The 23,009-nt window shown below is 45.0% G+C and overlaps 2 protein-coding genes across 2 annotated transcripts in view; one reads left to right on the forward strand and one right to left on the reverse strand.

Annotated features, from left to right (window-relative positions):
- The window catches only part of NPTN (neuroplastin), a 43,119-nt gene extending 37,916 nt beyond the window's left edge, over window positions 1–5,203 (forward strand). The window contains exons 6-8 of the mRNA XM_072933964.1: window positions 3,399–3,420; window positions 3,741–3,814; window positions 4,145–5,203. Of these exons, the coding sequence (XP_072790065.1) occupies window positions 3,399–3,420; window positions 3,741–3,801 (83 nt within the window). The 3' untranslated portion in view covers window positions 3,802–3,814; window positions 4,145–5,203. The remainder of the gene's footprint in view (window positions 1–3,398; window positions 3,421–3,740; window positions 3,815–4,144) is intronic.
- Window positions 5,204–5,226: 23 nt separating this feature from the next.
- On the reverse strand, window positions 5,227–20,946 carry REC114 (REC114 meiotic recombination protein). The gene is made up of 6 exons (XM_072933965.1): window positions 20,747–20,946; window positions 20,162–20,251; window positions 10,430–10,513; window positions 7,422–7,586; window positions 6,683–6,751; window positions 5,227–5,433 (listed from the first exon to the last, which is right to left on the reverse strand). The coding sequence occupies exons 1-6, from the start codon at window positions 20,915–20,917 to the stop codon at window positions 5,272–5,274; spliced, it is 741 nt and encodes a 246-aa protein (XP_072790066.1). The 5' UTR covers window positions 20,918–20,946; the 3' UTR covers window positions 5,227–5,271.
- Between the last annotated feature and the right edge of the window lie 2,063 nt (window positions 20,947–23,009).

Raw genomic sequence — 23,009 nt, forward strand, 5'->3', positions numbered from 1 at the left:
ATCCAAAGACTTCCCATAAATGTGTTTCTTCTCCTGGCTCTGCAGAAGCTCCATCCAAATCCCCACATTCTTTCTAACCCTCTTTTGCTTTTTTCTTGACTTTCCCTGTTCCTGCTATTACTGTAAGTAATTGAAAGAAACAAAACTGTTTTAACTGCAACCATTTACCTTTTGTAACCAGTGATTTTAGTGGCTTTTTTCCCTTTTATGCACATCTTTCTCTCCCACACTTTAGATTTGTCAGGGTGAGCAGATTGTGAGGCAGGTACATAATGAGGGCACAGCCATCAGCTGTTCCCAGCAGCATTGCTGTGTCCCAGTGGGAATGCACACAGGACCCTGAGCTGTCACAGGCTCTGGCTGCTCCTTCTGAGCACTGAGCTGCCCCTGGATCCCTGGCAGTGCCCAAGGGCAGCTTGCACAGGGCTTGGAGCATCCTGGGATAGCGGGAGGTGTCCCTGCCCATGGCAGGGGTGGCACTGGATGGGCTTAAAAAAGGACCTTTCCAACCCAAACCAGTCTGGGATTGATTCTTTGCAGGTTTTAAAGTGTGAGCTGAGATGTAGAATCCCTTCAGAAGCAAAAATTGGAATCTTAGTGCTGGAAGAAGCCGCTGGTGTTTCATTTTTAACTTCCACCAGTCACAAGATGCTACCCAGGATTAATTTGATACTAAAAATAAACCCTGTAGCTTTCCAAAGGCAGTGAAAGAAAGTGAGTGACATATAAAATGACATGTAAATTAAGGCTGAAAATGGGAGGGGGGCACAAAACACATTCCCATCCAAGTGGAGGATCTAAGGGAGATCTACTTGTCATCATCTTCCAGTTTTAATTCCCAGATATTTTTGCCTGCAGGGATTGATTACCTGTGTTAAAGCCAAGCAGCAGTTCTCCCGTTTTTGGCTCAGAATGTGCAGTTTTGGGACCCCGTGCAGCAGGTCATTCCATCCCCTGAGGAAAGGGGAGGCCTGGCTGAGGGGTTATTGCTGTGTTCCGTGACCAGGGGGGTTTGGAGCCTGCAGGTGCCCAGTGCCAGGGCAGATCCTGCAGGAGGAGGGGCTCGCTGTGCTCAGTGGCCGCTCCTGGCAGCGCTGGGGAGCACTGGGGGACGTTTCCATGCCGTAGGTGCTACTGACTGTTCTAGAGCAGGGCTGTGGCATTGAAGCTTTGGGTGATATTGATCTTGTCGGTTACTATGACTTCTTTTTTTTTTTTCCCCCCTTCAATTGCATCATACCCTTAAAAAATGGTGGTAAGTGAGAGCTCTGCATGCTTTGGAGTTTGTTTAACCTCCGCTTCAGTCTATACAACGCACAAGTCATAACGTTAACACTCTTGAAAACTTCCTCATTCACGTTCACAACTAATTTGGATTTCAGTTTGCTGTTTTGAACCTTTTCTTTAGTCTGATTTTGTACTGGTTTTTCTGTTGTTCTGTTGCCCCTGGTTTCGCTGAGGGTTCGGTCTGTGTCTGTACTGTACTGGGGATGCTTTTCCAGCATTTAACGGCTGACCGGGAATTTCCCTTGGTCTTTTTATCTCTGGTTTAGGTTAGAGATGGGACAGGGAGGAGTGGTGGGGATCCACTATCTAAAGTATTCCCAGTAGGCTTTTTTTTTTGTGGGATCTTCGTGAGGAATCACCAATGGCAGCCTTTATAAATGTGAAGCTGCTTTTTTTTTTTTTTTTTTTTTTTTTTGACATCACAAACTTGCTGATCTGAAGCAGGCATTTAAATCTTTGAGCAGAGAAGGGAAAATGGTTATTTTGTAGTGAGTGTCCACGGTGCAGTTTGCTATTGCTGAAGTCCAGCCAAACAAACTCCCAAAGCAGTCGATGGTGCTTGTTGGAGCCGAGTTGGGTCTCAGAGGCAGCGCTGGTGTCGGGGGCCAGGCCTCGCTGTCCCTCCCAGGCTCGTCCCGCCCGGAGCTCGGCTGCTCTTGGACCCTCGATTCCCAAAGATGTTTGTGGAAGGAAGCCATAGATTCCTCTGCTGTGCTTTGTGTTTGAGTACCTGATGTGTCTCTGTATATCTCACTGTATATACAACAGCACATTGATGTCTGGCTGTCCTTCTGGTCCCAGTTCTCTGTACCGTGTCCGGTAGTTACTGTTGCTGGTACTGGAATTCTGTGGACAACGGTGTGTCGCTAGTCTGTTACTTTGGCTGTAAAGCTCTTGGTTTGTGGTTAGTTCTTTATTTTTGAAGTATTTTTTGTTCTGGTCACTGTCTGTGCTAGCGGTGGCTTTGCCTCTCCGTTGCCTCGAGGCCCAGGTGGAGTAATGTCCCCTGTCCCTGACATTACTCCTGGCGTGTGCTCATGCGGATGCCTACACTGTAAGACTGTAATTTCCATAACTGCTTCATGTGCACTAAGCACCCTTGTGGAATCCTGCTGAGAGTTTCTCAAAGACTTCCGTGAAAAATCCCTCCGGCACGAGGTGGGAATGACAACTGTCAAGTGCCAAAACCAGCAGGGCCTGAATTGGTCCCCCCAAAATCCATCTGTGGGAGCATTAGGCTCTTGGATTGACTCTTGTACTGTTGTGTAAATGCATTTTTGTCTTCTGTACTACAGCGTGGGAGAAGATAGTGTTTGAGAATTCCAAAAAAAAGCCCAATTGGTCATGAGAGTTAATATAAAACATTCCTCACTGGCAGATTTCCCCCACCCCGCCAGTTCCTAAATGAGTGTTGCCAAGGGCCATGGGCAGAACGATGCTGTCAGTCCTCTCTGCAGCTGAAGTGTGTCCGGAGGTGTCCCAGCACCCTGGTCCTCCTGGTGACACTGGATGCTGCTGCCCAAGGACCATGGTTGAGGCTGGAATCAAGTGATCCCCTTCAGCCTCCTCCTAACCTGGTCCCTTTTAACTAAACGTTGAGAAAAATGGGGAATGTAGAGGTTGTTTCATCTGTGGGGGAAAGTGAGTGTGGGGTATGTACCCTCTGGGGTATATACCAGGAGTTACCCATCAGCAGTGGAAAAACGGCTTAAAAATTTAAATACATATTAAAGAAAAGTCAATGCAAGCAAACATCCAGCAGGATTTTACAACTGAACCGTTGGTTTGTCTCCTCATCTATTTTTTATGAGATTGAACCACTGGAACTTGGGGACAAGATGAGTCTTGACCATGTTGCACCAATCTGTCCGCTACAGTTGCAGTCCTTCATGACCAGCATTCCAAGTGTTAACTAAACCCATTGAAGCAACATACCTGCCATTAAACCCAAATCAGAGCAGTAATCCATGATCCTTGCACTCCCGACTGGAATGGCCTTTGATGCTGTAGATAGATCACTTTGCTGCTCGCATTGCAGCCCCTGCAAACACTGACTCTCTTTTTCTTTCTTCCCTTGTCTCTCCCTGGGTGCATCGGGATGCTTGCTGCAGATGATGAACCAGCTGGGCCAATGTAAGTGTGTTTTCAGGAAAAAAATACTCCTTGGGTTAATCTGGGGGGTTGTGGGAGGTGATAAATCATAGGATTGATATTGCATGTGACATTACAGATGGTGCTGGACCGTCTGGTGTGTTTCTTAGCGCTGGAGGAAAGAAAAGCAACATCTTGCTCGAAAACAAATATTGTGCTAAAATACAAAGTCTAAGACTGTTGTCTTCAGCCAATTAAAAGGAGGAAGACTGAATCGCTGTCTAATGAACTACAAGTAACGTCCATTTTTCCTGTACCTGTGACTGATTTTTGGTGCATTTCTCTCCCATGCCTTTCTGCAGGAAAACCAATTCTACAAACAATCACAAAGACAAAAACTTACGTCAGAGAAACACAAATTAAAAATGCTTATCATGTAAGTATTGCCTGCGCCCGGCCGGGAGCGGGCAGGCCCAGCGCTCCTGCCCGGAGTGCTGGGGCACGGCACAAAGCCTGCCCTGCATTAAAACGTTCCCTCAGGGAGCGTGGGGGGGACCAAACCTTGATTTCCTCAAACAGGCGGGTGGTTTAAGGACCTGCTTGCTAAAATCTGGACAAAGCTGCCGAGCCCTCCAGATTGATTCCCCACTAAAGGTGGAGCTGGGGCTGTCGGGAGCCGTGCCCCGGTGGGAACATGGGGATTGCAGGCTGCGGCGGCTCGCACTGTTCACCATTGACTAGCACCTCTTTCTCGTTTCTTTTTTAGAGCTTTAAGTTTCTGAGAGACTGATGGCAATATGACCTGCTAAATTTAAGGGTTGGAACTCTTGGTTCTAGAACTCCAGTTCTGTCTGATTTCTTTTTTTTTTTTCTTTCCTTTTCAAGTGAGCAACAAAATGACTGTCTAACGCATGCCTTATTTAGCCTCTCCTGCAAGGATGACCTAGCCAGATGAATTTTAATAATGCTTCCGTGTAGAAGGTGTAAACTCTTTTGGGCTTGATGTGCTGTGAATGTTGCTTTTTTTTCCTCCTTTCCTCTCTTTACACGAGCAGTAGCCAGGCGGGTTCACGCATGCGCTGTTTTTTACTTCCTGTAGCTGTTAAATTCGGCACCGCTCAAACCGCACCGCTGCCATCTAGTGAGACTTCTTTTGTAAAGTACAGCAAAACTTAAAGATATATACAGTATATATTTATATTTGGGGGAGGGGAAACCAGAAGTCGTTGTGGTTCATTTTGAAGCTGCTGATATTCATTCCTTACTGTATGGCTGGAAGGAGGGAGTGATGCCGGGCCGGTGCTCGCAGCAGGGACATTGGAATTTCCTTAAGGGCTTTAACCAGGGAGCGCGGGGTGTCCTGTTGGGCGTCGGGGCTGGGTGGTGCCAGGGGCTGCTGGTGGTGGTGGGATGCAGTTGGAAACAAACAAACCTTCAGTTTATAAATATATATATATGATTGCTTTTTAAGTGATTTTTTTTTGTTAACTCATGTAAATTCTCAAATCCTTTTGCACTGATGTGTTTGACATATTCTTGTACATTCAATTCAGGCAAACTTTTATAATTTTCTTTTTTTTTTTTTTTTTTTGTTTAAATGATGAAATGTTACAGCATGGTGATATTCTATGCAACTAGTTATTCCTCTTTAGTTTGACACTGTAATTTCTCATGATTTAAAGATTGTAGAAATAGACCTACCAGGGTTCTCATGATGTGCGTAACTGTAGCTGCATGAACTCGTGTTCTGTGTATTTGTTGAAGTGCAATGATGTATAAAAAGTGGATTCACCTGTTTTTAAAAATAAAACACCGACAAAAACCGCTGTGGGCCTCGTTTTTCAACCTTTAATCACCAGAGCTGTGTGCACCCCCGGGAGGGCCGGGCGTGCCTCATTCCTGGGCGAGTCTGTGCAGCTCCTTCTCCACGTCCTCCACGAAGGCGGGGAAGTGCTGGTCCATGAGGCAGAGGCGGATGAAGGGCCCCAGCTCGCGGGCGCTCCAGGCCGGGTGGCGGCACGCCGGGGGCAGCTCCGGCCGCTGCCGCAGCACCGACTGCCAATGCAAGGGGGGACAGGGGCTCTGCCTCGGGCACAAGGACACAGCCACACCCCAGCCCTCCTGGATGCTGCAGGATCGTGGAGCTGCCGGTGTTGGATGCTCGTGGAATGCTATCAGCCGTGATCTCTGTGTGTGAGTTTGTCTCTGATGCCCAGGTGTGATTCCAGTGTAGCTTTTGCACACTGTCAAATGCCCCTGCAATTATTTCAGCTGGAAATTTACCCTGCAAATGCCAATTTCTTGGGTACTGTGGCTTCCTGGTGGGTATCCACTCTGTAATCAGTGTACACTCTTTATGAGCTGTACATGTTGCTTACATTTGTGTAGGGATAACCAAGCATGCACTCCCAAGCTTTTCATTTAGCCAGATGTCTTTTGGAAGTAAAGTGTGGGGGTTTTATGTTAAAACTTTCTTTTTCTCCCTGTTTAATCCCCTCTCCCAGCTTTTTCCCATGGTGGTGAGTGAACTCTGGGCATTGTAGCAATGGGGTTGGGAAGAGGAGATCTTTGAGGTCCCTTCTAGTCCAACCCAGCCTGGGGTTCTGTGCTCAGCCAGTGACTACAAAAGAAGGGTAAGGAAGACAGAGAGAAGGAACTGCACAAAACCAGAAAAGGGCAGAGTTTTCTGCTCATCTGCTTCTGCACTGGCCTGAATTCCCAGTAAATGAGCAACAGTTGATTTCAGGTATTTACCCAGAACTTCTCAATGAAGCTGTCCATGGAGGATGGGGATGCTTTGCTCTGGGACAGGGTTGAAAAGGATCCAGCAAAACCTCAGAGCCCCTGTCAGTGCCTAAGGAGCTCCCTCAGAGCTGGAGAGGGACTGGGGACAAGAGCCTGGAATGCCAGGACAAGGGGGAATGGCTTCCCCCTGTCAGAGAGCAGGGTTAGATGGGATAGTCTGTGATTCCTTGACTGATATTTTCAGGCTTCAGCTCTGATCTCCACAAGTGATTTCTGCAGAGTCAGACCAGTGCCAGAGCCATTCATTTGGATGTTGCCTCTGGGTATTTCTTTGCTCTCGGTGTGTCATTTGTCCCTATTCAAATGGGGTGATTACACCACCAAACACCTTGTTTTGCTGCTTATTCCCTGGCTCTGGATCATTACACAGATTGAGTGTTTTGCTGGTGTAGATGATGGCATCCTGATGTTCAGGAAAGGCATTTCCCAGATGGACTCTGAGACAGCTCATTCTCAGGCTCAGTTACAGACTCTAAACAGGAGAATGTTTGTTTTTTACCTGTGCAAGCTGTGCTACAGATCTTCTTTCTCCAAGGCTTGTGCAGGAGTCTGAGAGAGGCTCATCTGGCTAGAAAATACCAAATGCAAATAAGGGCTTGTTACCAAGCAGAGTGTGGGTATGTGCAGGGGGGGAAGCAGTTCCATTTTTAGCACTGACGGGAAGGGAATGTGCTCAGCTACCTTCTGCAGTAAAAAGGCATCTTTTTATGGAACCTGCATGCACATCTGCTCCAGTCTTTAAAAATGAAAGACATGACAGTTTAACTACAGGCTTGTTAGCTCGTGGCTAAACTGAAGTCACAAACAACTTCCTAGGAGTAACTTCAAAGAATGCAGTGTGCACACTGCTTCTTTTCGATGGATCCAAACACCCAGGAGAGCAGAGATTTTGCAATAATCACCCTGGAAAATGCCATCTGTCTCTGTCTTTTCCAGTTACCTCAGGACTTTTATCGTGGAGAGGGGAAACATTCTGTTCCTCCTGGGATTGCTTTTAGATGTGCCAGGTTAGGCTCAAATTGTAAATAGGCAGTTGTAGCAGCTACTACCACTGCAAACTGGGAGCAGGTAAACACAGAAAGGATCCAGGGTTGTGTTGTGGCTCTGATCATCTTTTGCCCTGTACAAAAAAACTTCCCAATTCCTATTTCATGCAGACAGTCTTACAGCTGTGAGAAGCTCCTCGTGCCCAGCTCTCCCAGGCAGAGGTTGGGGTTTGGGGGTGTGTGGTCACTCACTGCGTGCTCAGTGTCCATGCCCTGGGTGTCCTGGCTGAGGCTCTGCTCCTCAGCCCCCTGCACCGGGACGTACTCGCCGAGTTTCTGGACACAGCTGCAGCAGTGCTCCTGCGTCTCCTCCCTGCAGCTCCCTCCGAACTGCACACGGAACATGCGGCACTCCTTCTGCTCAGAAGCACAGGGAAATCAAATTAACCTGGAATCCCCTCAGACTGCTTGGATCAAATCCATATTTGTTGGAGTTGGGAAGAAGGCAATAGATTTGTGGATCACTGTGCCAATTTAAAAACAAACAGGTTTTCCCTGCTGTATTTTCATTTTTTCCCAGCAGCTTAACCGGAAGACTCTGATAGCTGATTTGAAAATCAGGTAAAAATATGCAAGAAAAGGGTAAGTGATGCAGGGCCACCTGTCACTAATTCAAGGTTTAGCCAAGTGGACAAGCCTTGCCAGGACTCAGCTTTTACATGTAGCAGGAAAATAAAGTTTTATTGTTGCTGCAGGTAGTAATTCTGTAAGGGTGTGCCAGCTCTGCACAGTAATTTGTGACAAAAAAAATGACACAACAGTAAGCAAAAGTTAACTTTGGATCTGAACTAGAAATTCTGGGAATGGCACATTCTGGTTAGGATGAATGTTCTTGATGCATTGAAGTCAACCCTACCTGGTCTGCCTGTGTGGAGCTAAACCAACATATTCAGTTTGCTCTCACCTAAATGTTCCTTGAACAGAAACCAACACGTTGAATAGGAGTGCAGGAAATTCAAATGCATTACTTCAAAGAGTGAAATGATGCTAAAAATTATTGAAAACTCCCAGATAGCTCTGACCCCCCCCCAGAGTAGGTTGTTGGGCTGTACCATAATTGGTATTTTTAATAAGTGCCCCAGGTTCAGCAAACTGCCCTGAAATGGGGATGGGAATCTTTGGTGTGGGATAAGCTTGGCTTAAGCACCTTGAGCTGATGTAAGGTAGGTGCATATTCAGTGTTTAGAGAGTGAATTAATGGAACTTCCTGTTTGATCTTGAAATTTCAAATTTAAATGACCTAAAGTACTAGAAAAGCAGCAAATTCTCCTTGGCCCAGCCTGGCTTATTTAGGTCTTCATCCTCCTGAAGTTCCAGTGTCAACCCCATTTTCAATGCCCATTTTAATCCCACACTGCTGGGCTGCTTGAACACGAGGACACCTCTCACTTTAAAGCTCCTGTCTCAGAGATGAGCCAGCTCCTCCTGACAGCCCCTGTGTTTACATGCCGGCTGCTTGAAGATGTTTGAATCCCATAACAAGATTTTTAGGGCAGGGTAAGCACAAAAGCCTCACTGCTTCTGAAAGGGAAAAATGTCAAACTAATATGAAGTGCAGCACTCATTTGCCAGTGCCCAGTTGGATTTGCCCTCCTTAATTAAGGAACTGGGGCAGCCTCACAGAGCCAGGCACTGAGCTGTGCAATGCCAGACAGGTGAGTTCTGATTTCAGTGACACAAAAGGAACTTGGGTGGAGTTTCCTTAGGACACTTTCAAAGAGCACTTGCTTGTTTAGATCCCCAAATCAATTTTGAGGCTGATCTATTTGGAGTCCCTCGGGTTTCTCACAAGGACTGTTAAATACTTTAGTTTGCAGTTCATAAGCAGCAGCAGAGTTTGAAAATTAAACATTGTGTCTTTGTGGAAAGAGAGCTGTGATATGTCAAGGCTTATAGCATAAACTGAGGACTGGGCAGTCACACCTGAACGACACAAAAGCTGAAATCTTAAACACCATTAATGTCATGGAATCATTAAATTTGTGCCTCTTCCATGCTGGGGTGGGGGGCTGAGCTCAAGGAAAACAATATGAAGGGAAATTTTTTATTGCAAAATTATTTAAAATATTCATCTTGTTCCTGTTCATAGTTTTGAAACTCATTCTGCTGGCTAAGAGCCTGTAGTGCCCTACTGAAGCCATATTTGAAGTGATGAGTAAGTTCCACTGTAAACGCAGTATTGATGACTTAAAAAAACAAGGGATACAAGATTAACCAGAAATTCATCATCAAGATGAGCACAGAAGCTGCATCCACTGTTAGGATATGAAGTAGAGAAGCTATGTGGTAGAACCCCTGCAGTGCCACTAAATCCAGTTGAAGTTGTGTGAATTTATGGTAAGTAAACGCTGAGATGCACCAAATTAATTTCAGACTGTTAAAATTCCTCCTTTCCTGAAGTGCCCCTCAGAGCTTTGCTCGAGCCTGGCAGTAGTGTGATGTTGGTTTTGTCTTGCTGGTGAGGAGCAGCAGAATCCCTTGATGCTGCACTGGGGAACTGGCTCTGGTAACTGGGAAGGAACTGGTTCATCAGAACTAATTCCTGCCCCAGCTGCCTTCAGGTTTTCTAACAAGCTGATAGAAAGCAGAGTGGTTTTGGTTTCAGGCATAACCCATGAATTTAAAACACTAAGATACTTACAGAGTATCAGAGTTCATCTAAGAACAAAAAGCCCTGAGATTTCTACATAAATTGGTAAGAAGAAAGTGCTGTTTGATTATTTAAAGGCAAACCAACCTTTTTTCATCAGGAGAGCTGAGTGGGAGACTAGAAACCCATGTCCGTTTTATTTCCTTGAGTACGAAATACCTTCACCACCAGCCTGCTGCTGCTGTGCCAGGAGCCACAAAATGGCTCAGTAACTGCTTGGTTAGAGAGTTTGTTTCCTGAAGTGCTGTCTGACTCAGAGGAATCTTGGAAGAGATTTGCTTCATCTTTTTGTTAGCCGTGGCAGATAGATCAGGAAATAAAACCAGTCTGGCTGTTTTAGCAGCTAACACTCAGAGAGCAGTCTAAAAACTGAATATTAGCAGTTACAAAAGATAACAATATCCAATCCATTCCTGTTTAGTATCTAGAGTAAAAAAAATATTTGTAATTTACATAGATGATTTACACCTTCTAGTTTAATGTAGCCAAAATGGAGAGATTTTCTCCATCTCTGTTACATATTAGGAAAGTTCCAAGCAGCTCAGCTCACCTTGGCCTCTGCCCGGAGCAGCAGGCACTCTGCTTTCCTCACTATCTTCAGCCACTTGTGGGAATCAATCAGGGAAAATCCTTCCTGAAATAAAGCACAAACCAGTGACCCAGCAAACAGCAGCACTCAGGAGCACATGTTTAAGTTCTGTGATGTAATTAAAGCCCTAATGAAGATCAGTCACTGCAGCTACGCAGGTTTTGGAGCTGTCAAACAACTGCCACTGTGGAAGTTTTACCCCTCCAGGGATTAAATGCAGTAACAACACTGTGTCTCAGTATGTTGTGATTTCCTTGCCTGTGTACATTTATATTTGTGCATGCTGTGAGAGCCCCTGAGAGCCGGAATAAAGCAGCTGAATGGAGCTCTGAGTGCTGAAGTTGCCCGGGAGGGCAGCAGAGGGCAGGCGAACCCGGGGAATGGCACAGCCCCGCTTTATCCAATCCCCGGGGAGCCCTTGGCTCCAGGTGGCACTCGGGGAACGGAGCAGCAGCTTCGTTAATTGGATAAAGATGTTTTTGTACTCCAGTTGCATCACTGTCAGTCTCTTCAAACTCTAAAAAACACCCCAGGAAAGTGAAAAACAACTGCAAGGCAACAGACTGTGTCTCCCAAGGCACTCTGAGGCATTACTTAGCAAAGCTCAGGGGAAAAACCCAAACAATTAATCAGTGTTAGGGCAGGGAGAAATCAGGCACCATTTTATCCAGACTCATAGTACTTTCAATGACCAAGGGCTTGAGCCCAGGTTGCTTGCAAGGGGTCCTAAGGGTCAAACCCCACAAGTCATGTCCATCCTGAAGGGCCAGTGGTGTTCGCCATCCATGTTGGGTGGCTCCAGGCTGGAAAACCACCTGCCATTCTAGTTTGGAACAGAAATCACCTCATGACTGCTGCTTTACTGTGCTGGCACTGGCTTTACAGTCTCATACAGCAAGTGCATGTAGATTTTTAGCTGCACTTCACAGAGGAATCTCTCAAAAACTGTGAAGAGTTGAAGCACAGGCAGACTGGATGGCAGACATCTGCTGTGCCAGACTCCAGAATGTCAGCCAGCAGGGAAGTACCATTCCCAGAAGAGCTGGGGTCAGAGGGAGAGAAGAATTGCCCTGTGTGCTGTAAAAGCAGCTGCTGACAGCAGTAAGAGGGCCAGTCCCTTGTAGTGTCTCTCTGCACTGAGCACACTCAAAGTGCCCTAAGGCAGGACTTGCTAAGCAGGAGAGGCCTAAAGGTCAGAACACGAGAGATCACCTGGTGAGCAATGGGAGAGGCTGAACCAGGCCCCAGATGCTGTCAGTGAAGCAATTCCAAACCATTCCATCACTAGGCCACTTTAACTTGGGGCCACTTGTGCTTGTTCTGTTCATTTCAAGTAGTTTCTGTTTTGGAGACACACCAACTGTTTATTTAAATATAGCTATTCCCATATTCAGTCTGGTTTTACAGTGTTTTTCCTTTCACTGGAGATGAAAGTTGAACAAATGTTGTCTCCTTAAAATAATAACTGTTTCCAAAGAAATTACAGAAGGCAGTCACTGTTTAATTTTCCTAACTACTATTTTATTATGTTTCCCAGGTTCTTTTATATATCCTGCTTCTGAGGTAAAACAAGTGGGAAAAAACAGCGTTTGGAATTTTTATGTACCCTGATTACCCAACTCCAACCCCAAAATTTGCTTTAACTGAAATATAAATTTAACCATTTTATTTTTAAAATCATTGTCCCTGTATTCACAGAATCACAGCCTGGTTTGGCTTGAGAGGGACCTTAAAGCTCATCCAGCCCCTGCCATGAGCAGGGACACCTTCCACTAACCCCGGCTGCTCCAAGCCTGGCCTGGGTCACTCCAGGGCTGGGGCAGTGCATGTGAAGTCAGGCGAATGAATCAGAGCGACAAGAGGGAAGAACACAACGAACGAGTCCCTTGGGCCCCGCTCGAAGGCAGGAGGATCTCTGCCAACGCCCAGGAGCGGGCGTGGGGCCCGGCCTGGGAACCGCAGAGCAGTATTTTGGCATTACACTCCACTGTGCCTTTCCACAGGTGATGGAGTGACTCTCGACATGGCTCGGGATGTGGGCGATGACACGGAAAAACGCAGCGTTCCTTCTGGATTGCTGCTGCCACCAGGCTGCCGGAGCCGGGAACAGAGCAGCCAAGGGCCCCGCTCCCTTCAGCAGGCAGTGCCTGCTTCAGTCAGCGAGGCAGGGGCAAAGCCAGAGGGCAGTGCAAGATTAATCAGAATATCCACAAATCGCAGCCTAGAACGGGGCAGGGACACAAGAGCCCAAATGTTCACCATGTGAAGAGAGAAACGGCAGCACTTTATTAAGTTTGTCATCAATGTTCAGTCAGGCACATACCCCTGTTCTCCTCGACTGTACTCCTAACAAAAGTGGGGTAAAGGAAAACTCTCCTACATATGTGACCAAAATCTAAGTTTCTCAGAGGGAGGACTGAGTGGAATTAAGCTGAAGGGGCAAACAAAGCAAGATGTTTCCCAAATGTTTTGGAAGCAGGCAAGATGTGACCACAGCTGCCATGAGGCAGGAGCCAGAAATGCTGATCCAGCCTCACAGCCATCGGGTCCAGCACTGACTGGGAAATACTTTTGTTCTGATTTCACATTTCAGCATTCAGAAACCTGCTGTGTAATGAGTGCTGTGAGCTGTGCTGGAAGGTATTGTGTATGATTTATGGATATTTTTTATTGTAGCATTTAGAAACCCTGTGGTGCTAAACAACACAGGAATAGATTATCTAAGTTTTGATAGACTGCAACCCTATCTGAATGGAAAATTACTCTGTATCTAAGAAATGTTATTTGTGTAGCAGTTCAGCTATGCTGGCTTGCATCACTTAGTTTGGACACGCTCATGCACAAGGCAGATGTTTTCAAACAAAACTCTATGTAAACAATAGCTTAGCAAGAAAAGCTTTTTTTCTTGGTCACAAACATGATCTAGTCTGCCCTTAAATCACAACCAGTATTAAAAAAGACAAACTAAAGCCCCAAATGCTATAGAGACACATTTTGCAGTCTGGGCAGCCTCTCCTAGCAGGCCCATGGATGCAAATACACCAGTTTGTTAATCCATAGCGTTGTATCCTGCTATGGATTGAGGACTCAGCCGGGAATGGGCATCTGCAGGAAAGGACTCAGTTTCTGACCTCATCGGTTCCCGGTCTGTAACTGACTAGTAACCACGTGTTTTGGTTTGAACTCTTTTACTAGTCTTCAGGGATTTTTGAGGGTTTTTTCCCTTCTTTTTCTGAGGATTTTTCTAGTTTTTAGTTATTATCTCTGTCTCTTTAGGGAGGTTTCAACACTGGTAAATGTTCTTCACATGGGATTAGTACTTAATGTTTTTTGGGGTTTTCTGTTAAGGTTGGGATTAAATTGTAAAATTGTAAATTTTTGTTTACATTTAGATGTTTATTAGTTTTTATTTGTGTTATAGTTTTATAAGTAGTGAGTTTTATAATATTTTGTTTTAATAAGGTATAAAATGGTTATGTATTTTTAATAAGGTTTTTAAAGGATAAATTGTTTAATTAAGAAATTATATTGAAATTATTTTATTTTTAATTTAATAATTATTTGAATTATGAATAATTATTAATTATTTGACTGTAGTGCACAGCTGCCAGGGTGGTGCTGGCTGGGAGGAGAGAAAAGCTACAGGCCTCAGACAAAATTCTTCTTGCACCATTGCAACACAGGCTGGGCAGGACCATGGGACGCAATCCCCTGGAAAACAGAGCAATCTACTTCCAAAGTTTCCAGGAAGGCACCTGAGACAGCTCCTTAACCCTTGCCTTTCCAAGGTAAGGAATCCACCATGCCACAAGTGGGGAGCAAACCTTGCTCAGCTCCACTCACAGAGCCTGGGCAGGGCAGAAGGAGGGATTTGGGAAAGAGTTTTGTGAGAAGGGCAGGATGCTGTGCTGCTCTGAGCACCCTGCCAGCTCCTGCGAGGTCACCAAAGCTGCAGGGATGGCTGAAATAAGGTGCCACTCCTCCCAGGCACAGGGGGCACTGCCCACCCGTGCCAGCCTGTGCAGAGCTGCCCGCCCTGGGGCTGCTCCCCACTCTGGGGACAGTCATGATTCACTGCCTGCGTTTAAATTGTGCTGTGCTGAGCTCAAATCCCCGCACTTCTGACCCGTGGTGTTGTGGATTATACAATTGAACATTTATACTGCCTAACAGCTTGCTTTTTCTTGGAACCAGAGCAATGGCAATGTTATTTCCAGGTGTCCCCCCCACACAGTGACACACAGCCCCCACACAGTGATCTTTCTGATCAAAATAGAACAGAGATAGTGGAGTTGCAAGGACTGCTCATAACCATTCTCTCAGGAGACAGGAAAAATAAAGATGTGTGAGCAGGCAGGCAGGAAAAGCTTGTGAATGATGTTCAAGAATTATACAGAGTGTTGAAGAACAGGCAAAACTGAGATGCTTTCAGAAAATTGGAGAAGGTGTTTACAGGTAAGTGGTGATCAATGGTGATCACTTTAATAACGGTTTTGTTATTAATACGTTGTTGTAATAAAAAAGTCGCACATGCTTGAAACATGACATAGATTCTAAATCAAATGCTTGCAAAAATCTGAAAAATAGCAAATTTTAACTCCTTGCCTTCTCAAAAGAGAATGTGAGTTGCCATTTCACACCTTTTTCCTAGAATAAGCAGTTTTCTATTTAAAAAGTAAAAATTCTTCATTATTTACTGTAGAAAAAGTTGTGAAAATTAAACTTCTAACATAATTTCAATCCAGTCTTCATTAAAGCTTGTAACATACCTGGAAATAGAAATTTTTGTATCTATTTCTAATATCTAAGTAAGGCCAAACACATCAGGCCTGATTTCTGTAGCACAAGCTCTCTTGAGAATTGAGTTAGGATTAGAAGAGCCAATGTGACCAAAAAAAAACCAAAAACAACCCAAACAAGACAGCCTGCAGAGTGAGGGAAGCACAAAGTTGTCCCTGCAAACATTTCCAACCCTACCAATCAAGGCAGAGAGACAGGAGTAAAGAATAAAAGGATGTTAAGGTTTGCATGATGCTTTTTTGATCCTCAATCTCTTAGACCCTCCCACCTTGCTCTTAAGGCTGTTTGAGTGTGGCAGAGAACAGCACAGAGAACTCATTAAGCAGAGTGCTGTGTGTACACAGGCAGGGAGGCTGAAGGAGGGAGGGAACACGGGACACACGGAGCCACCCGAGGGGACAAAGGCAGAGAGTGGCTTTGGGCAAAGGGCAAACACTGCCTGCAGGAGCAGGCTTTGGATGGGTGCAGCCCACAGCCACTGACAGCAAAGACAGGCCCTTACCTCAGCACAAACCTCACTACCTCAGTGACAGCCTCAGTTGATTTGGGGTTTTTTCCCAGTGACATCTGTGCAGGGCCACAGAGAGGGGAACTGGATGCTCAGGGATGAGCTGGCTAAAGCTCTTCAGGGCGTCCCAGTAATGCATTATTTCATTCTCAGTATAAAATATGTATTTCCCCACACTGATAGCACACACTAAACTCTAGGGTAAATACACTTCATTAACAGACATCGCTAATCTCACAAAAGAAAATAAATTCTAAGAGCTTAGGTTTAGGAGAATTGGGGCAAGAGAAAAGGAAAGAGCAGAAGCCCTTGACATGGAACAGAAATGGGAAAGCTGATGCAGAAGGACACTCTCAGCTCGTCCAAAACAATCACATCAACAACACACGTTGAAATAAACAAACTGAAATTGAGATTTTTGAACTGCGATTGTGGCACTAAATAATCCAACAAAACTTGAATACAGAACAACCTTGTGTGGCTTTGCAGGGCTCTCCCACAAAGCAGCATTAGCAACCTGCTCACTGCCCAGCTTTCTGTCAGGAGCCCTCCCTTATTGCACAGGGACCAGCTCTGCCCAGGGCAGAGCTGTGCTGCTGTGAATCTCATCTGCAAAATTTGGTGCCTGAGTTTCAGGCACTGCAAAGAGCATCGGGAACATGAGAATGCCTGCTGAATGCCTGCCTAATTAATGAGTTTGAATCTACTGTACCCTAAGCACTGGTAGCTTATTGAAGTCATGAGGGGACCAGGAGGGCACTAAGGACATTTACTCTACACTTCAAAAGATCAGGTCACAAATCAATTACTCTGGATTAATTTCATCCTATTAAGTAAGTCCTCTTCACAATTTCAATTTGTTTCATTTGTAGGATATTATGAATTCTAGCAGCAGAAATAATTGCACTGAATAAAACACCAAAATATAATTTCCATGATGTGTTGATAGAGAGGGGAAAGGAAATAAGAGTTGTGGTAAATGGAACATGATGTATCTTGAGCATGGCCAGAAATTACCAGAGATGCTGTTGAGATATTCCTGTAAAATTCCATTGACTACAGTATACAACAATGAGGTTTTTCTACCATCAAATATACAGTCTGTTAGGCAACACTGCAGCAAAAACAGGTCCTAAAAATACATTATGTAATTTAATTCCAAATGAAGAATTTAGTTTAAAAAAGCATAAACCAAATCAAAACACCCTTTAATTTGCATTATGCATCAGGGATTTTTATGCTCCATGCTCTGAAGTTCCATTTACCTCCTCTTCATTCCATTACGCAAGGAGTAGATGGTATTTCGAAAGGAAAACAGTTGTTTCTGTATTTATTAAAAACAACAGTTGTTAGGATATGTGAATATTTTATTGCTATTTTATAAATATTGTTCTTAGAAACAGATCATAAAAGAGCCAGTGTGCCCTAAGGAAAAGGTTTCTTAACATTCCCGCTTCAATAAAATTAAAAGGACTAAGAAAATACGTAAGTACACTCATCATAGACAGAGTATTTTGATAGCAATCAGAAACACTTGAATATTGTTCCTACTATGGATAATTATCCAGCCATCAGCAAAATAGAAATTTTTCTTCACAACCCTTTGTGCAAATGTTGTTCATAGGTGAGAAACGGAAAAAAAAATCCTTTTATTATTCATCAATGACCATTTTATAAAAATTCAAGTTCTGCCCGTTGAGAAGGAAATGTGTCCCTGTGACCCAGATCTTGTTCCTGTGCAGAGGTACAAAGCTACAATAATTGTTACCCAGTTCCCTCAAACCAGGAGCTGGAGCACATCAAAAGGGCTGAAAAGTAGGGATTAGGAGATAGATCAAAAGACAAGGCATCAACAATTTAAAGGATGCAGTTCCAACACAGCACAGAACAGTCTGTGAGCACACCAGAGGGAATTTCAGTGCAAGGAAGGCAGCACACAGGTGTGGGAGGAAACCCTGGCAATCCAAAGGACACAGCCCAGGCCAGCAAGAGGAAATGAGAGCACAAGTGAAATCACACCAACAGCCGCAGCATTCCATCAAAGCTGATCCATTCCCTCTGGAGCAGGAGCTGTGCATTATCCCCTCTGACAGAATGTCCAGGATAATGGACCCCCAGTGAGTGGATCTGGAGTGTGACAGGCTCCAAGCACGGGCTGTACTTAGTCGTGCAAAGCCTGCTTAAATATTGTGACAGGTTTGTGACAGCACTGACAGCTGGAACTGGAGGGAGATAGAACCACTGAGATGAACAATTTCTGATGATTTCTGCAGCAAAAATACAGCCTGAGCAGCACTACAAGTTGGTTTGTTGTTATGTAGCATCTTGGGAAGGAGTTTTCAAGATGCCCCATCCCTGGAAGTGCTCAAGGTTGCATGGAGCTCTGAGCACCCTGGGACAGTGGAAGTGTCCCTGCCCATGGCACTGGATGAGCTGTAAGGTCCCTCCCAGCCCAAGACATGCTGGGATTCCATGAAAACGAGCACATGGGGTATTTGGTGGGGTTTTCAGCCACTCAGGTATGTTAAAGAGGACAAGTGGGAGGACTGCAGCAGGTCCAATCTCAGAAACCCACAGTTCCAGTATGTACCAGTCCCACCAGTTCAGTCCGGCAGGCACAGAACATACCTGTGCCACCAGCCCAAATACTCCTGCTCAAAGAGCTGCACCCAAAGCAATCACTGGGCTGTAAAACCAACTTTATGTAACTTTTCTTTAACAAATTCTAAACGTTTGTGTGTCAACTTTAAGGTTGGCACAGAAGCATTGCCAAAATAAATGTTTGAAATAAACCAAACCAGCTTTTTTTCTTTTGAACTCTCAGTACTATATTTTGGTCACAGCTACCAAGCATGTCTGTTCCACCTCTCCTGCACTATGTGATAGCTCCCACAGTATCTCAGTGTCACTTGGAAGCTGGAACCGTCCTGATAGATCCCAGAAATTCCTCATCTGGCATTTCAAGCAAAGCAGCTGCCTGAAAGCTTCACTAGCCACTAAATACAAGAGCTGCAAAAAGTGCTTTTCTCAGCCAAGTTTTGAGCAGCTTTTCTGATCCCTCATCCTTTCTGACAGCACACTTTATCTGCCCTGTTACTTGCCAGATTCAGCCTTTGCCAGACAAGTCTTTGAAGGGCTGCAGCTTTGGGTTGTGCCTTTTTTTGCACTGGGGTTAGTTATCAGAAGTTGCTGTTAGCTTTTTTATGGTTATCTCAAGGACTTTTAGAGGAATGTCAGTTACAGGTCACTAACAGGAACAGCCACTTGGAACAGGAGCATCCTGCACCAAGTCATTCCAAGCAGAATGTGGTAAGGGATGGCAGGAAGTCACATTTCCAGCCACATTTTCAAAACCTCTTTCCTTGTTCTCATTCAACACAACTGTTAAAATACTTTCCACAGTCCCTTTTTACCTTGTTCTCACTAAATGAGCTGAGGGCCATCCACAGTAACAGCTCTCTGTTAGCTCATGCATTAACTATTCAATATTCCTAACACACAGGCCAAAAAATTCAAGGGTATCCATGGTTCTCCCCTATACTTGAATTTCTGTAAGTTTATGACCCTTTAAGAGGCATAGTAAAAACTAATTTATAAGCTTATACATATTTAAAGCTGCAACACAGTCTCTTATACATTCTATTAAAAAAGCTTTATTATCTTTACACTGCAGCATCTTCCAGTGGTTTGTAATACCTTTCTAACATATTTATCAGCCAGCTCCTACTTGTTATTACAACTGAGTACTGGTGATGTGCACTGAACACACTTAATTCCACCTTCCAGCAAGGTCTTCTTTGTCAGAGCATCAAACCCACTCCTTCTAGACAGAATTTTCCTCTTGGTGTCATTGTGAAATCTTTAGTTTAGTAGCTGGTTATGTTTAAGCAAGTGCAGGCTACAGGAAACCAGCTGACACAAGTATTAATTTTGTCTCCAAGGTTCTTATGTTGTATGTTAAATCTCATCATCCAACACAGAAAATACAAACCCTTTGATAAACCAGATTGTCAAACCAAAATACTAGCAGGTCATTGGCAAGCAGTCAGCCAGACCATATAGAAAAGTTATAATTTTACCTATTTCTAAACAGTGTATTTTCCTGTTTTCTTAGTCAGAAGAATCATGGGAAAAAAAAAAAAACAAAACCAAATATCTTTCAACACCAGCAATACTTAGCATTACCTCTTAATCTAGATTTTTAGAAATGTAGAAGAAATGTTGATCCTCGGCAGGAAGGGAAAGCAGCACATATGAATTACCATGAGCAAAACAAAATTGACAGTTCCCACTCAGTGGGACAGAAGATGAAGCTGAGAAAATAAACTAAGTTAATACTGATGGTAACATGAAGAGGAAATATTCTTTATACATGACAAACTTACCAGCACTGTTCGCCCTTGGGAAATAAAGAAATGGCCAGACTCCACAATGGTAAGAACAAGGGGGCCTGATTCTTCATTTGATTCAAACACCTTTAAAAAGACAGACAAAGGAAAATCTGGCCCTGTAAGCACAGAATCTACGATTCCCATCTCTAGGCTAAATAAAAGGTCTCAAAGGTTGCTCTTAGAAGCCAGGTGTGTAATTCATGTCTCACTACTGCAACTTCCCCTTCACTCCCACAGAGAGGAGGCACATCAAATGTTTTTTTTTTCACTAATTACACCTCCATATACAGTTTTAACTGCTTGGGACAACCCTCTGGATTCTTCCACCTTGATCTCTAGATTTTAATACCACAGGGTACTGATGAATGAAGGAATTAAAAAAAAAAAAGCGGGCTACTAACACTCTGATATGATGTCATTAATAATTCATGAAGTAAAAAACTCCCCCGATTCCTGCTTTAGCTCTGAACTCGCAAAAAGACACCTGAAAGACCTCATTTATTGGTGTTTGCCTCACAGCAGAGACAGTTACCCCACAGCGTTCCACCAACCACCCCCCCCACCCCGCGTCGCCGGCACCTTCCAAGAGGTGTTCTGCCCCTCACGGTCACCGTCCTTCGGCGGGAGGAAGCGACCATAGCGCTTCAAGGGCCACACTGTGGCGCTACCGAGGAGGGAGGTGTCGCCGGCGCTGCCCGGCGCCGAAGCCAGCCCGGGCTGGGAGCCACGACCGCCGCCAGCTGCCGCCATCCTGCGCTGAGGGGCTGAGGGGACTGAGAGCTCTGGGGGCTCTGAGGGGACTGAGGGGGCTGAGGGCTCTGAGGGGGCTGAGGGCTCCGAAGACTCTGAGGGGCGGCAGCGGGCAGCGCGCGGGGGCAGGGCGGGAAGCAGCAGCCAATAGGAAGACGCAGAGGGCGAGCGGCGGGAATTCTTCGCCAATCAGCGCGAGGCGCGCGAGGCGGGGGCTCGCGCCGCCATCTTCTGTGGCGACGCGTATTCGTGAGGGGCGGTCGCTTCTCTCCTCTCGGCGGTGCCGCGCACAGCTCCCAGCTCCCTCCTCTCTTTATTTTCCTTCCTTTTCCTCTTCTTCCTCTCCCCCTCCAAGTGTAGCGTGGCTAAAGCCTCCCCCTTCTCCCCAGCAGCCCCCGGCCGTGCCGGTGTGGCGGGTCCGCCCGTCGGCGCTGAGGGGAGAGAAGAGCGTGGCCGCCATTTTGTGGCGTGAGGGGGCGCGGTCGGAGCTGCGCAGCAAGGAAGAGGACGAGGGTGGGAAGCTTTTGATGTCTGTCATTGCCGCTGTGACATGGCTGTGGAACCTGGCCAAGATGTCAGCATGCATCCTTCCTCAGGTAGAACGTGACATGTCCCTGTAAAAACGCGGTCCTACACTCTCAATTCTCTTTCTGTTTCTTGGTGGCGTTTACTTCCTAAAGCTGCAATAGATGTTTTTGTGGTACCTGAACTGAGGTCTGTGGAAAAAACTGTTTTCAAAGTGTGTGATGGTTTTAGCCAACGTGGGCAAACAGCTGGATTAATAAATCAAAATTTCACTCTCCTCCCCATTCAGCTATTAGATGCTTCTACAGTGGTTTAATTGTAGAAATTTTGAATTTTCTTGGACAAGGAGTAATGGTGACGTGACTGCACTTTGATATTCCATTTGCAGTACATACGTTGGCCCATTAACAATAAAAATGTGCATGAGCTGGTCAAGGTCATTGAGGGGGCGCAGAGGAGCCTGGTACCATTCAGGAGTGCCCCAAATGGGCTTGGGGATTACCTTGAGTGAAGCCATCCCCTGCCTGAAGGTACCATCCCAGTACCTTTAATCCCTGTTCTGTGCATTGCCCACTGCAATACAATGCACCTGACCAAGATGAAACTTGGCTAAATAATCAAATTAAGCAGGAAAAAAAAAAGTTTTTGGCATTTCCCCCCTGCTTTTCTTTACCTGTATGGTTTGCATTGATGATGTTGTGTTGGCTGATATAAATGAAATTAAAATAACTACTGTCTCTTCTGAAATAAAACCTTCAGGGACGAGGTTAACCTATTAAACTGCGATGGTTTAATCTGCATGGTTTAATCTAGATGGTTTAATTAGAAGATCTTAGATTGACATTTATGTCCTGTGGCCCTTGTGTCTTTCATCTGATGCTGCACCCGTGAGCCAGTTTAGCATCCAAGGAACTATTTCCAAAGTAAACAATTTTACAGAGTTTCCAAAAGGGAGGTGTTTATCTAAGCATTTTGCAGATAGGGAAAGGCAGGCAGAAAGGCATTAAATGACTTGACAAGGTCATCCAGAAACATCAGTAATGAAACAGGGAATACAGTGTGGGCTTCCCAGCTGCCAGTTGCCTTCTCTAATCACTGCTTCCCCACGAGGCTTACTCAAATTGTGCTTGTCAAACGTTCAGAATTTGCCAGTAGACTTGGGACTTTCATGGAATCTATAGAAGCTGAACATTTTTGTCAGAGAAAAATGTGAGTACATGTAGGTAAAATATTTTCCCCTATTTCAGCAGGAAACTGTTTGCAGCGTTTATTTTCTGTGGAGAACGGTTTCCCGTGTCTATTTTCCAAGAGTAATTTTTGGCTTCTGCATGAACAAAACAAAAACTTTACTAAAACAAACATGTCAAAGTGTGGGTTTGAGAGAGGCAGATGGAAGCCAAGAACTTCAGATACTTCAATCTCCTCAAAGATTTTTTCTCTGCTAGTTTACTTCTAGTTTTCAGACATGAATGTGTGATTTTACATATAAATATATATATATAAAGCCAAATGAGCATTGTGTTGAGACCTTTGTAGTTTCTAATTTCCTTGGAGAACTGCATGATGA

This window comes from Taeniopygia guttata, chromosome 10 (genome assembly GCF_048771995.1).
Source record: "Taeniopygia guttata chromosome 10, bTaeGut7.mat, whole genome shotgun sequence".
Classification (NCBI taxonomy): Eukaryota; Metazoa; Chordata; class Aves; order Passeriformes; family Estrildidae; genus Taeniopygia; species Taeniopygia guttata.